Below are 14,333 nucleotides of genomic sequence, written 5' to 3' on the forward strand. Positions count from 1 at the left end.
ATTTTCTTGGGTTTTAATTTCATTTTTCTCAAAAAAAGTATGACTGTTATAATTATCAATAACATTATAAAATAATTGAGTCACTCAGATGTATTTTAAATATTTACATTCATCGAACTGCTGATGTCTGAATACATTCTGAGGTACTGTATATTTCCTACAGGAATATCTCACCCATTTTGGAATTAGTCATGCCATGTTACCCTGACACAAAGAAATCTTTGTTTTTCTCGTATGGAAAACAGCAAACATATTAATTGATTGGGGACCACATTTAACAGCAGCAAAACTATATCAAAGCATCTGTATACAAACTCTCACACAACTGCTGCAGTATGATCCAAGTCTCAGTTATTCATTTGTATTCTTAGTATTTTTTCAAACAAATGCATTTTTCCCAAAACCTTAGAATTTACAACTGGACAAAAAGTCAGTTTTGTCTATGCTCTCTTTAAAAACAGACTCAATGACTGGAGTTTTTAAAGCAAAACTGCTCTATGTTTGGAAAGCACTGTGCATACGACTGGATAGATAAGACTCGGATGATACTGAACGATTTGTGTGAGATTTTCTGAAAGGATGTTTCGGCATAGTTTTGCTGTTGTTCAGCGTGGTCCCCAATGTGTTCACCGTTCACTGTTTTAAGTGGAGGCATGCAAGAAAAACAAAGTTATCTTCACAAATTCACGGTAACATGGCATGAATGAATACTTAACAAAAAGTGATTTACAAATGTTCATTTTGTGGATGAAGTAAAAGTGTAATCCTTGGCTCTACATAAAAGGCAATATCTGAATTAATTTACAGTATAATACATTAAAATATACATTCATCTTCAAAAGATATCATAGACTTTACATTTGTACATAAACTGTGGCACGTATATACAAACATGGACAGACCCGTAAATGACTACAGTATAAAAACAGACACTGGTGCATATTTACCTCCTCTAATTACATACTGCCACATCAGAAATCCCGCAGCACTGACAGCACTTAGAGAAAAACAGAGTGACGTTTGCTACTTTGCTCCATGATCCTTCAAATGAGACGGTCCCATTGTTTATTGTGCTGCAGAGAAATGATGTGATGTCAAATTCAAATAGAGAGATACTCAGCTACCTGAGAGGACATTTAAGAGTCCATTATAGTTTTTATAACCATGTGTGTCCCCAACATTGTAAAGGTCCAGTGTGTAGGATTTAGTGGCATCTAATGGAAGAAATTATATTTAAAATTCATACTTATGTTCTCTCTTTTTTTGACAAGAGATATTTATTGACTTTGAATTTATTTATTTTTAACTTAAGAGCACAGCACTCTCCACATTTGCAGACATCTCAAATAATTAAATATGTTAATAATAACAATAATAATAATATATTGAAAAATTTACAATAACTACAATAAAGAGAAAATAAAAGGAAAAAGAAAAAAACTCCATCTATACCAAAAAAGGCAGATACAATGTACAAGATGAATTTATTTAGAATGTAATTAAAATTGGTCCCTAAATCCTTCTACATCTTTTGGAGTCGAAGGAGGAGTTAAGTCATTTAGTTTGTTGGCATGGCAGCTGATACTTCTGTATCTTTTCCCAGATAGTAACAGGGTGAACAGACTGCTGTCCTCTAGATACATGAAGAAAGGTGTTCTCTTGAATGGACCATCATCGCTCTTTACTCGTGCCATTAGTCTTTCTAAGAGTAAGACGTTACAAGTTTTGCGGTGCCTCTGTGTGACTGAGGTTTGTCACTTATCCTCTGCTTTAAAATACATCACCCATGTTTTCATCAGTGTATAATTATCTGAAAATAACAATTGTGTTTTTGTTAATTTAAAATGAACCATTCTACATATGGAACGGGTCCTGTCCCACATAGTCCGCCATGCTGTTTACAGTAGACCAGACCAGTCAAATACTTGACTCTAGAGAGGGCCTTTTTCATTTTACACATGCAAGTCACAATGCAAGTTTCAGTTTTGCAACCTCACCAGTAGATGCCACTTAATCCTACACAGTGGACTTTTAATTCAGCTCCCACAATGAAAATGTGCATGCTTACCTTTTAAAGAGGTCAGTACAGCAAGTTTGTATACTGTCATCTGTGGCATTGAAAGCGGATGTCTTGAACAGTGTCACACACTCAAGTGGAGGAACAAAGAGAATCCCTAAGAAATGAAGTGAAAAAGCTGCTCAGTAACAATACGACAGGAAACTGCACTGCTGCCAGCACAATTCAAAAACTCTTACCTGCAACGCAAGCATTGATGAGAGACACACAAGTCCCCGTGATCATAGCTCTTAGTACCATAGATGAGACATCGCCCCTTCTGGATGGGCATATAGAAGCTTTGAGAGAAGAAAAATCAAGTTCTAAGAGAGTATCCTACGGCAGGATAAAAATATGACAATATAATAAAATACTCACCCAGGCCTCCAATCATAATACCCAGGGAGCTGAAGTTGGCAAACCCACAAAGAGCAAACGTGGTGATTATTTCTGATCGGACCTGAAACAAGGAAAAACTTAATCGTGTAATGTTTTTGTTTTGTGTGAATCCCTTTCATTTTTTGTGCAGTTGTCATCAGCAGATGACTCCAAAAAAGAACTCACAGATATCCATTGTCTTTCGCCTCCGATAATCTCATCCAGTCCGCTGAGTCTGTTGTCCTTCAGTGCAGATAGTTTCTGATAAGCCACAAACTCATTGAGGAAGAGCTTGGTGCCAATAAGCTCAGCAACAGTGAAGCTCTCCTCGTAAGGAATTCCCATCATAAAGGCCACAGGCATGAATGCATAAGAGCAAATCATCTACAAACACAGAGATCATTTGGAAAGTGTAACACCGACTTGAATTTACAGTATAAGCGAGCAAAATCTGTGAAATGTCTGCTTGAATATATATGAATGTCTGAAAAATGTATAAATAATCATCATAACAAAATGCATAACAAATATTTCTTCAACCTTCTGAGACCCAGCATAAACCCATTTTTGTCTCTTTTTGGGGGTGAGAGGAGATCTTTACAGGGAGATAGGGTGTGTAAAGGCTTTGAACATTATGATGGATGTATATGATCGTCTTCCTATGTTCAGCTATCCCTTTGAAACCTGAGCATATTGGTTTTAATACTTTTGAAAATATGTGGAGAAGGAAATGAGTAACAAAACATAGCTCAAAAATTAGCCGCAAAAAAAAAGAGAAAAAATGGTAAAAACAAACACAAAAATGACGACAAAAAAGTGCTGAAAATTATTCATTTTAAATATATGTATTTTTTTTCTGTAAAATATTTTTTAACATGTATAATTATAGTAAAATAAAGCTTTGTTGACATTTTCCCCTATTTTTTAAAATATATTTTTCTAACCCCACTTCTCTTTTTTCCAACTAATTTTTAGGTAATTTGTCACATTTTTTCTAATCTCTTGAAATTTGTGGATTTGGTGAAAGGTGAAAGGTGTCTGAATATAGCACGAGAAAACTGATCCAGATTTCAAAGGGTTGTGTCTGATAAGTTGTTGCAGCAATTTTTGGGTTGAAAACATAATGGACATAGCTACTGTGATGTCACCCAGGGGTTTGTGGATTCACGTTTTGAAAAAAAAGTTTGGCATTTTGGGCATGACCATCCTGTTTATTTGGAGCCAGAAGTGACCATATTTGGATGAGAGGACAAAGCTTATAGTAGTTTAAAAACAGGAATTAAATGTTTTGTTTATAAATGTTAACAGGTTGCCATTTATTCAAAGATTAGATTTGTTTCAAATGTTTAAAACATACTATATGTAAATAAATATTGTTCAATTTAAAAAAAAAAAAAAACAGGAAAGAAAGTAGCTAATTGATTGTTTGTAAAATGTTTAAAAAAAAATTTTATTGTCCCAAATATTTATATGTGCCTGTCCATTAAATATATGTAACTCTGGGCCTTAATAAAATTTAAACATGAGTGTGAACACTTTCATGAATGTCGCAATTACGTATATACAACAAAAGCATTTTTTCGTACTGGACTGTAACAATGTTTACTTCTGCTTATTCATTTTTTTGACAACTTACACATTTTTGTATAACTTTACATTCCATTACTTGACATTACAATTGTGCAAAATGTATAAATCTTTTTATTTTAATCCCACATGATCAAATTTTTCCCTCATGAGTTATTAGTCTTTTGCACAAACCTACCTGAAATGTGATTGAAGGATACCCAACCATACCGCCAAGCCAACTCAAAGCCTCATTTATGAAGCCGAGGATGGCAAGAAAGGCGATCAAATTTGCTGCAATGTTGGCAACAAGACCGATTGAAGCAGATGCTCCACTGCTAGCAGCCTCCAGAATGTTTTGTTCATCTCTAGGGAATTAAAAAATATTTACATAATATAATAAAAGGTAGAAAAATTGTGAAATGGGAAGCGGAGAACTAATTGACAGATATACTCACCCACAAGACACTTTAATATTCTTGTCTGACTTGAAGGGACTCTCCTTGGTCTCTGGGTATGAAAGTTTGGAGATGGCCAGAGCACAAGGAGCGGCCATCACAGATGCTGATATCAAGGAAGATGCATCAATCTGCAAAATACAAGGAAATGTCATTTAACCCTTTGGAACGTTAAATTAAAATCAAATTAAATTGGCTCTATTTCTTTTTAAAAAACTATGGAGAGAAAGCAATGAGCAGCGGAGCTATTTGCTTGTTTTTAAACATCACTTAGATATACATGTATATGTATGTATGTATGTATATATACGTTCATTCTCTTTCTAATTTCTCGCTTTTTTTGGCCATTTTTGTGTGAAGTTTCTTGTTGCCCTCTTCTTGTGTTCTATGACAGAAATCAAGCCAATTTGCACAGGTTTCAAAGGGTTAGGAGAAAAACCTGAGCCTGGTTTTAGTAAGAAACGTTGAATTTGTCTTACCTTCACAATATAGATTCTTATTAGTGTACTCTTCATCTCTAATTTAAAATTGGGCTCTTATTGAAATGATTTTTTTGTACGAAACGTGCTGTATAGATATATTGTTATTATCATTATTTGTATGTATCATGTGGTGGCATCAAAACTGACATGGTCACCTCACCCCAAATGAGATAAATGCTCCCATGACACTTCCTGCAATAGTAGCGAATCCACCGGTCATTACAGCGTGGATCTCAGATTTGGTCATGTCCTTCAAATACGGGCGGATCAGCAGCGGAGCTTCAGTCTGACACACACATGAAAAAACAAACAGTAAACCAGGGGAGTAACTGTAGGATGCTTAAAACAGTTATTAATGATTGTTTATATAACCATAACCTAAAGTACAGAGAGATTCTAGCTCATCAAATCAGACTTGGGTCAAAGATAGTGTTTCAAAGTACCTGCCCAACAAATATATTGCCTGCCACACTCAAGGTCTCTGTGGGAGAGGTTCCCATCGTTATCTGCATAACCCATGAGATCTGCGAGGACAAAAACACATGGCTCTTGTTCACAGAATGACGCTGCAGGGGTGAGCAGTACACACCCACACTGACAGGAGACTGTCTTTACCTTCAGAATGAGCCACTGCATTATCCCCAAAAAGTAAAGGACTGACATCACACTGCTGAAAAACACCACAATGGGCAAAGCCTAAAGGAGGAGTCACAAAACTTAAGTTTAACACATTCAATTTAATGGTTTAGAATATTAGTTAGGTGCACTTATTGAAGAAAGAATACAATGTCATCCACTTACTTGAAAGGCAAAAATGTTTTCAATCAGATCCCCAAAAACAAACCTGGACCCTTCTTTGGTATAGTCAAGAAATATCTGCAATTATAAGACAAAGCAAAAACATGGAATATACTATGTTTATTTCTTTCCTTGATCCATCCATTTATGATGCAATCACTCATTAATTCGGATGTCACAACAGAAAGTCATGAAGGCAACCTGGACGAGACAGTAGGCTGAACTCCACATTAAAGAAGTGATTTACCTGTGCAAGACACAGACTTTTGCAAATCATAACATTGCATAGACTTCACCTAGCAAATTATAAGCTCTGTGAAATGTATCCAGATATTACCCTTTGAAATCTGGAGCGACATCACTTTCTTGTGCTGTTTTCAGATGTCTTTCACAGATGTATGCAACCCTTTGAACCCAAAGCAAACTGCTCTGATTTCTCTCAAAAACTTAAGAAAAGAAGGCAGCAAGCAACTTTGCCGCATGACACATGAAATGTTCTAAAAATTACAAAATAAATTAGTAGATTTAGATTTTAAAAAATAAATACATTTTTAAAATATTTTCTATTTTTTCCAATATTTTCTCATTTCTTCTTTTACTGCTCAATTCCTTCTTTCCATATTTTTTTTTCTATTTTTTTTTTTCAATAGCTCATATGATCTGGCAGGTATAGGCAAAACATTTTTCAGTTGCTATCAGACTTCCGGGGTAGACATGTGGATCCTAATCCACTGACTGCACTTTTTGGAATAAAGGCTCTGATCTTGTGATAACCAGTTGTCAATAAAACATTATATTATTTGTGACCCTACTTGCTTGCAGACTGATATTATGAAATTGAAAGCAGACACGGGCTCCTACTCATTCTGCCCTCGTAAAGGATGTTATGCACCACCTGAATTTGGAAGAGATTAAATTCTCTCTCGGAGGGTATAAGGAGAAATTCTACCAGATCTGGCAACTTTTCATAGACCATTTTAAGAACAATGCAATAACTCATTCCCCTCTCTGACATCCTTCTAAAGCCACCATGTACAATTTTGTTTCTCTTTTCTTTCCTCTTCTTTTCCCTCTCTCTTTCTTTTATTATTTTACTTTTTTCTCTTAGATTTTTTTAAAAACAATTTTATCTATGAAGAATATTGTAAACTTGTTTGTGATGCTAAACATGTATTACAACTCACCCTTTGTGATATTTTTATTTTGTCGAACAATGTTTTCTATAAATTTGTAAAAAAAAAAGAAAAGAAAAAAAAGTGATTTATAGACGCCTGTGCGCACATTCTGCTCACTCAACCTTGTGTGATCCAAGAATCAGGTTGAACAACATAATAAAGTGGCTCTAAAGATAAGCACGTGTGATCCACCTCAGTTAAAGAATAATGTGGCGTGGTAGATAAGGAACACTGTGTGCCATCTGAGTGAGCGGTGCATGTGTGAGTGCTGACCCTGGGCACCTGCCTCGTCTGTTTGTTTGTTTTCTGTTCGACACTTCACCGCCAGAACACCAGAGGCAAATTTCCATTTTATGTAAAGTAGTGGGCAATAAAGGTTTCCCTGTCTTGTCAAAGTCTGCAGAGCAAGAACTTCATATCATGTGTTAGAAATCACACTTTTCACAGTGATACTACACATTAATTATTTAATTGTAACATTAAACATTAACTGTAAATTGTAGATGTTGCTAATTTAAAAAAAGAGGTATAATCAATTGATGTCCCTTATTAAAGAACTGAGTTTATAATGTACTGTTAACCCTTTGAAACCTGGATTGTCTTTTCATGTGCTATTTTCAGATGCCTTTCACAGGTGTTTAAAAGAATCCTGAGCAAAGTACAGGGCCATGAGCAACTTGGTGAAAAAAGAAGAAAAAGTTCAAGAAATTGTAAGAAATTTGTGGATTTAGATTTTTTATTTTTTTAGAGGTATAGGAAAAAGTTCCTTGGCAATATTTGAAAAAGCAAAGCATTTTTTCCAGGTTATTTCCCTGTTGTTGTTTTTTTGTTTGTTTTTATTTTTTTTTTAAAATAATAATTTTCATGTATTTTTCTTGTACTTTTTGATAAATTTTTGCTCATGTTTGGGTCATTTCTTCTTTTGTTGCTCATTGCCTTCTTTCCATGTTTATGTTTAATTTTATGTTTATTAATTTATGAGTTGCATACTCAATATTTGTTATGTGGATGGGGGAGGAGGAGTGAAGCGTGTTTAACAGTCATGAGTGAATATGCTGAGGTCACACACATGCCTTAGTGTTTGTTGTATATATAAAATTCAACCTGCCTGTGCTGTTGTATTTTAGATAAGGAAAACATCCAAGCGTAATACCTGCACTTGAGTCCCAAGCCATTTGAACGCTATGAGTCCAGGCTGTGTTCTTATGACAAAAAGTCCAATACAGAACTGCAACCCGAGACCCCAAAACACAGGCCTCCATGTTACCTATTAAAAAAAGCAGCTGGTTAGTGTATCAGGGAGTCTCCATGACACTTTATGTTATTGCAAAGGAAGCACTTCTGGTAACCCTTAAGATGACAAGGGCACAAGGTCAAATGATATCCAAAGTGTCAGCAAAACAGAGCAGAGATAACTGGAGCGATAACGCACATTATGAAACAGAGATCATTCATCCTAGAGTCGAGTCAGTGGTGAACTCGATGCAGAACTCACCGCTGTCCTGTGAGCTGACAGGAGGAACACCAGCACCACAAACATGCACACGCCCCCAAACGAGATGAGCTGCTCGGGACGCTTCCTCGTGTCTAAGACGAGCCACAGAACAAGCAGGATCACAGCTGCTGTGATGAACACCCTGAAGACACAATAAAACACACTCATCAACAGTTTCTATAATATGTAGCTCATTGTGATCAGTGGGGGAACTCAGATCCTCAAGGAAAAGCAGAAATATCATCATTTTAAAATACTCTATTACAAGTAGAGTCCTGAATTAAAAATATTGTATTACGTTGAGTATTAGTTGATAGTAGTAGCAGTAGTAGTAGTAGTAGTATAGCAATGCATATCACACTTTGTTAATGTAAAAAGTCAAATAAATTAAATGGTATAAAAAGTATTATATATATATAATATTTCCCTCTAAAATGTAGTAGAGCAAAGGTAGCATAGTATGAAAATACTCTGGGAAAGTAAAAGTATGTCAAAATTGTACTTTAAGGTTTAGTTTGTAAGATTTAGTGGCTTCAAAAAGTTACGGCGCAGATTGCCTGTAGGAGAACTTTAATGAAGAAAATGCAAAAATGCGAATGGCGCTTTGTAGAGCCAGTGTTCTGTTTGTCCATTTGGGGTTACTGTAGAAAAAAACTGTGTGAAAGAGGACCTGCCATAGATGTATCAAGCCCCCAGGAAGTGCATCAGGCTCTGATGCTAATTTTACACAGTGGCCAAAAGTGTAATTACACCATCCGTGTTGGTCACGTCAAAAAGACTTTTTCCCATTGATTTGCATTGGGAAACAGATGTTTAATTTAGGGGATAATTTTTTGTGAGCGTCAAAATCCCTGTGAAACGACTCATTTTGCTATCTAGATTTAAGCCATCCAGTTTGTTAACATTTGGAAAGTCTAAGAGATTAGGAATAAACTTTAAAATAGTGCGCAAGCCTCATGGACCTGGCAATGCGGAAGATCAGGGAAATTTCATACCATGACCTGCCATGGATGTATAAAGAAACCTGGATACCATGTTGGATGTAGGGCACTGTTTGGCACATGAAGCCAAAAACTGCCGCATAAAAAATTATCTGAATGACTGGTGCTGCTTCCGCGTCATCGCGAAAAGGTAAGCCTGTATTTATTTCAAAATGCTGTTGTCATGTGAATGAAAGGCCAAACTGCAACAGAACTTTAACAATTTGTGCAAGAACCATAGCTGTGTGAAATGCCTCTCTCTGGGCCCCATGGAATCACGAGGGACTCGGAAGCTGTAATTTCACTTTGTGGCCACTACAAAAATTGATTTTAAAGCCTGGCACATTTTCTGTTGCAATGGAGACCGCTCATTGTAGACACAAACACTTTTTCTAAGGGTGCAAAAACACAGTGATTCTTTGTTTCAGGTAATTATAAACAAATTAAAACATAGTTAGGTATATTACACACCATCTCTGCCAATGGATGGCCTTAAGTCCTGCACACTGGACCTTAAAGCTCAGAACTTGAGTAAATGTAATACTTAGTTACTTTCCACCAGTGATTGTCATCAACTAAAAACAACAAATCCACTCACCATTTCAACCAATACAAGTTCGACGTAAAGCATCTAACTGCAGGTCTGAAACACTGAGCGATGCTTTTTCCTTTGTACTTCTTCAAAAGTTCATATGATTTAGCAGCAATAGCCAAACTGGTTAGGACTACAAGAGCGACAGCCCTCTGGAAATTCAGTACGCAGGCAGCGATGAAGTACGCCACATAACCTACAGGCCAGAAAGAAAAACATTGGATATTCACACGATTATTCCGGTTTTACAACTTCAAAAGAAATGACATTATATATGAACACACTGCTACTAATTGGACATTTTTAAAACAAACAAACAGACTTTTACCTGCACCGAGTACACCCAGCACGATGTATTTAAAGGTCTGTGAGTGCGCCTTGATGTAATTCTCTGTTGCATTAATCGGCTTGGAAACTTTGCTACAGTAGAGAACAAATTAATACAAAATACACTTTTGTTTTAGATATCCTTTTCTTGTGTTAATGAAAAATGTCTAAAAGTTGCATTTTTCCACTAAACGCAATCAAAATTTACAGCAGCACAGAAAACAGCTGTTCTCGTTTCCTGTTAAATGTATATTAATCAGGGAGTTCTGTACATTTACATATAGTATAAACGTAATCAACATTCCAGAGGCCTAATGCTGTGATAATTGGACCCCCAAATAAAACAATAATTACTTTACAAAGTGCAATCACTTGAGCTGACACACCTGAAGTATGATCCCAATCCCTTTTTAGTGTTTTTAGTCTGCCTTTTGATGCTGCTAGCATCAGAAACATTGTCCTCCTATGAAAATAAAGGCATTTTTTAAACAAAAAAGGGAGAGGGAAAAAAAATATAATGTTTTGCCATTTTCTTTAAAAAATTAATTGTCACATACCTCTATTTCAAAAGCATGGTTGTCCACACCATTTCCAGTGCCATGGGGCACATTTTTGAGCTGGACGCTGTTGATTTCCGCTGAAAAACACAATCATCGTTCACTTGTGTGCAGCAGCTTCAACTAAAACAACCAGGAATGCCAAACAAGTAATCTGTGTTTCCATGTACTCTGTGAGATTAAAAAAAAAAAAGTCCACAGCGTCCTCGTGGTTTATCTTGTGAATAATAATGCACAAAACCCACAGTTCACAACTGCAAAACAAGGAAACAAAAGTGTCTTAATTCAAGGAAAAGGAGAGCTAATGGCTTACTCATTGTGCGTCCTCCTAAACCCGGCTGTCAAACGCTGTGCCGTAAAACACACTGCGGGAAAAATGTAGTCTGCCCTCTATATGAAACATCTTATCATTAATTAACAGACACGTCACACACCACTCTGATCTGTCTCAGGAAGTCCAGGTCAGGACACAGTCATTAGTGAGATAATGCAACTGAAATGATTTTTCATATGAAGCAACATTTGATTAGACGTGATGTTGAACATGTTTTGCCGAATCATTGGAGTGACGGGTGATAAGATGTGACTTCTGGGTAACAGATATGAATTCAGCAGGTCTGACGTTTAGCTTTAAAGACCAGTATGTGATAATACTGGGGAGCACATAGTGGATTCTTCATGAATGAGTTTGTCTGGGGGAGGAAGTGCTCCGACCATGCAGTAGTTAGTCATAAAAATTTGTTGTGCCTATCTATTTGTGTCCTATTTAGAAACTTAACATTACTCAGAAGTATGTTAATCAATATATATATATGTATAATTGACGCAAAAATTTTCCCTTTTAATCTAAATTTAAGTTGCCCTTTTACAAACAGACATGTATACAAGTATACCAAACCATAAATTTTAAATTGTAATTTCAGTGAGGTTTGTTGCTGGTCACCCCTCATATTTTCAAACTGTAGTGAATAAACCTGTTTTATCTGGTTAGAAAAGAAAGAACTAGTTATCCTGTAATGTCAGAAAACACACAAGTCTGGTAAACTAGCCCAAAGATAAGTACATGAACTTTGACCTATGTAACTATGTGTAGTTATATGCTATACAGTATGTGTGCTGTGATATGCACGTAGTACTCTTTGAGCAATATCAAATTAACTTTATTTTTATGACAGAATCTCATATCTTTAAAAGATAATTGTGAAGATAAAGAACATATGCTGCAGGATCAGATTTATAGCTGCTATCTGGACTATTAAATATACTGCAGAGCAATTTGTATTTTACTTTTAGGGTGATGATTCATGACTGAACATAATGTCAGCAATTTGTTCTATTCACTGCTGTTCAAATGTGATCTTGTCAAGCAAGAAGCAAAAAGAAATCTAAATCCTCGTAAAAATGCTGTTTGTCCATGCTCCATAACACTGAATGGGGGCTCAGCCTGCCTGGATGGATTTGGTAAACATGAATTCTTGTTAAAAGGTACAAGATATTTTGTGCTCGCTAGGTTTTCAGAAAGCACCGCGGACCCTAAAAATCATTAGCAGAGGTTAACGACTTAATAACAGATTTTGTGGCAGATCATTAAACGCTGTGGTTCAGTAACTCCGGAGATTATTTTTATGTAGCTACACCATTTGTCTCAGTTTGATTTAGATGAGACAACTGGGAGTTAGAAAACACATGCTGAAGGATGATTGTGATGCATATACAAAAAACTCATTTATGGAAGGGACTGTATTTTTATTATCAGAGTATAGGGTTGGCTGAGGTATGACTTTGTTTTTTATATCATAACCCTCCAGTAAGTACAAATACTATCCCTTGAGCCTCCCAGAGTGACTGGGGAGAAATATATGACCCTTCCCGCAACATAATAACCATATTTCACAGTCTCCGGCTGTGTTAAATGGTGTGATTTTGGGGACTTTCAGAGAAAACATGCTTTTAAAACACACATCAAGGTTTTGAGGTTCTGGTGGTATTTAAAATGAATACAAAATACAACATTTAAAGTTGAATATCCCTCCCCTAAGCCAAAAATTAAAACATAACTAAAGTGAAATCAACATATTTTTAGGCTACCAGTATCCATTTAAAAAACATACAAACGTGATTGTCCCATTTAACCTGAACTTGTCAGTGGGGTGAGGTCTGGCTTGTGTTTGAATGTCTCAACTTTCCAACGTAGCTTACTTAAAAACATATTTTCTTCATAAAAAAAATATAGCAGAGAACCATAAAAAGTTATAAAAGTAACTTTTTAAGGTAGAATTGTAGGTGTTTTTTATTTAAATCTCTATCTATCTATCTTATCTATCTATCTATATCTATCTATATATATATATATATATATATATATATATATATATATATACTTCACACACAGCATGCTATCTTTAAAATGTTATCCTGTTACATAACTGCCTCAGTTAGAATTACAGCACAGTTTTTTTTCTTTCTAATCTGATAGCAAAGTGCAGGAATTGGTGTCACTGCTGTATGAATGACTAGTGGGATGGAAGACAATTTTTGTATTTATTTCCCTCAGTTATGTCTTACAGGATGTCAAAAACAAACTCTGTTACAGCAACAAAGCAAAGGCGCCTGAGGTCATCTTACAGATAGTCTCAGCTGCCCCTCCTCCTTAGATGACAGCATTAAATCACAGACAGCAGTTTAAAGTGATAGTTGCCTTTAAAAGGGAAATGCCACTATGACACTGGGGCAAGTTAGTTAGCACCAGTTCCAGATTCCAGTATGAGTTCTGGCGTTTCATGAAAACTGAAAAATATTGTACCAGTTTTTATCTACATACAGTTGTGCCCAGTATCAATAGAGCTTGCCAGAAAAGCCTTGGTGTGAATAAATTAAAAACAAACAGTGAATGAATAGCTTATCTTTTGTGTCCTGCCGTGTGATTTACAGTGTATCCAGGCTGCTAACAAGAACAAACAGTGGAGTTGATGCCTGGTTTCCTGTATTGACATCCTGATTATAATTTTTTTATAGACCTAAACTTTAAGAAATGTATTGGCTGATATGAGCGGTCAATATGATTCCATAAACTTATTACTGAAAACAAGTGTACAAGCAAGGCAAGAAGGAGTAGACAATGCTGCACAGTGGCAATGGGTGGGTGGTTAGTTAGGGGCCCCTGTATCCTCAGGGGGCCTTGCCTTTTTGGCATGGTCCATCATGGCATTGCGCCAGTTGTGCATGCATATGTTTCATATTTGAGTGTGTTGGCTTATTATCATGATGCATTACCTACTTATCACTAATTTCTTATCACATACAATAATGCAAATGTTTGTGCATCGTAGCAGCTGAGCCTTTGGTCACAATAAATCCTATTCCTCCTTACTTTTGCGGGGTGCATGTTCAGTTACATTTCCAGCACGGTTTCCAGTGGTCCATGGCGCCGCCTCTCGTCTGAAAGACAGAGCCGAGGGCTTGTAGCACC

General features: G+C 36.1%; 1 protein-coding gene across 1 annotated transcript; it reads right to left on the reverse strand.

The window, feature by feature from the left end:
• Window positions 1-11: 11 nt before the first annotated feature.
• slc28a1 (solute carrier family 28 member 1) lies at window positions 12-11,217 on the reverse strand. Its single transcript, XM_042495615.1, has 18 exons — window positions 11,178-11,217; window positions 10,865-10,944; window positions 10,694-10,770; window positions 10,309-10,400; window positions 9,987-10,176; window positions 8,409-8,550; window positions 8,067-8,180; window positions 5,742-5,816; window positions 5,556-5,636; window positions 5,384-5,464; window positions 5,101-5,226; window positions 4,459-4,589; window positions 4,200-4,368; window positions 2,621-2,818; window positions 2,435-2,516; window positions 2,257-2,355; window positions 2,069-2,174; window positions 12-1,073 (listed from the first exon to the last, which is right to left on the reverse strand). The coding sequence occupies exons 1-18, from the start codon at window positions 11,179-11,181 to the stop codon at window positions 953-955; spliced, it is 1,968 nt and encodes a 655-aa protein (XP_042351549.1). The 5' UTR covers window positions 11,182-11,217; the 3' UTR covers window positions 12-952.
• Window positions 11,218-14,333: the final 3,116 nt, after the last annotated feature.

This window comes from Plectropomus leopardus, chromosome 11, assembly GCF_008729295.1.
Source record: "Plectropomus leopardus isolate mb chromosome 11, YSFRI_Pleo_2.0, whole genome shotgun sequence".
NCBI lineage: Eukaryota > Metazoa > Chordata > Actinopteri > Perciformes > Serranidae > Plectropomus > Plectropomus leopardus.

Bases quoted from the DNA above. Each gene is read 5' to 3' on its own strand.
- slc28a1 (XM_042495615.1), bottom strand. The intron at 4,590-5,100 runs GTGAGGTGACCA...TGTATTTTGCAG, and splicing joins GAGCATTTATCTCATTTGGG to ATTGATGCATCTTCCTTGAT. The intron at 2,356-2,434 runs GTGAGTATTTTA...CTTCTCTCAAAG, and splicing joins TATTATGATTGGAGGCCTGG to CTTCTATATGCCCATCCAGA.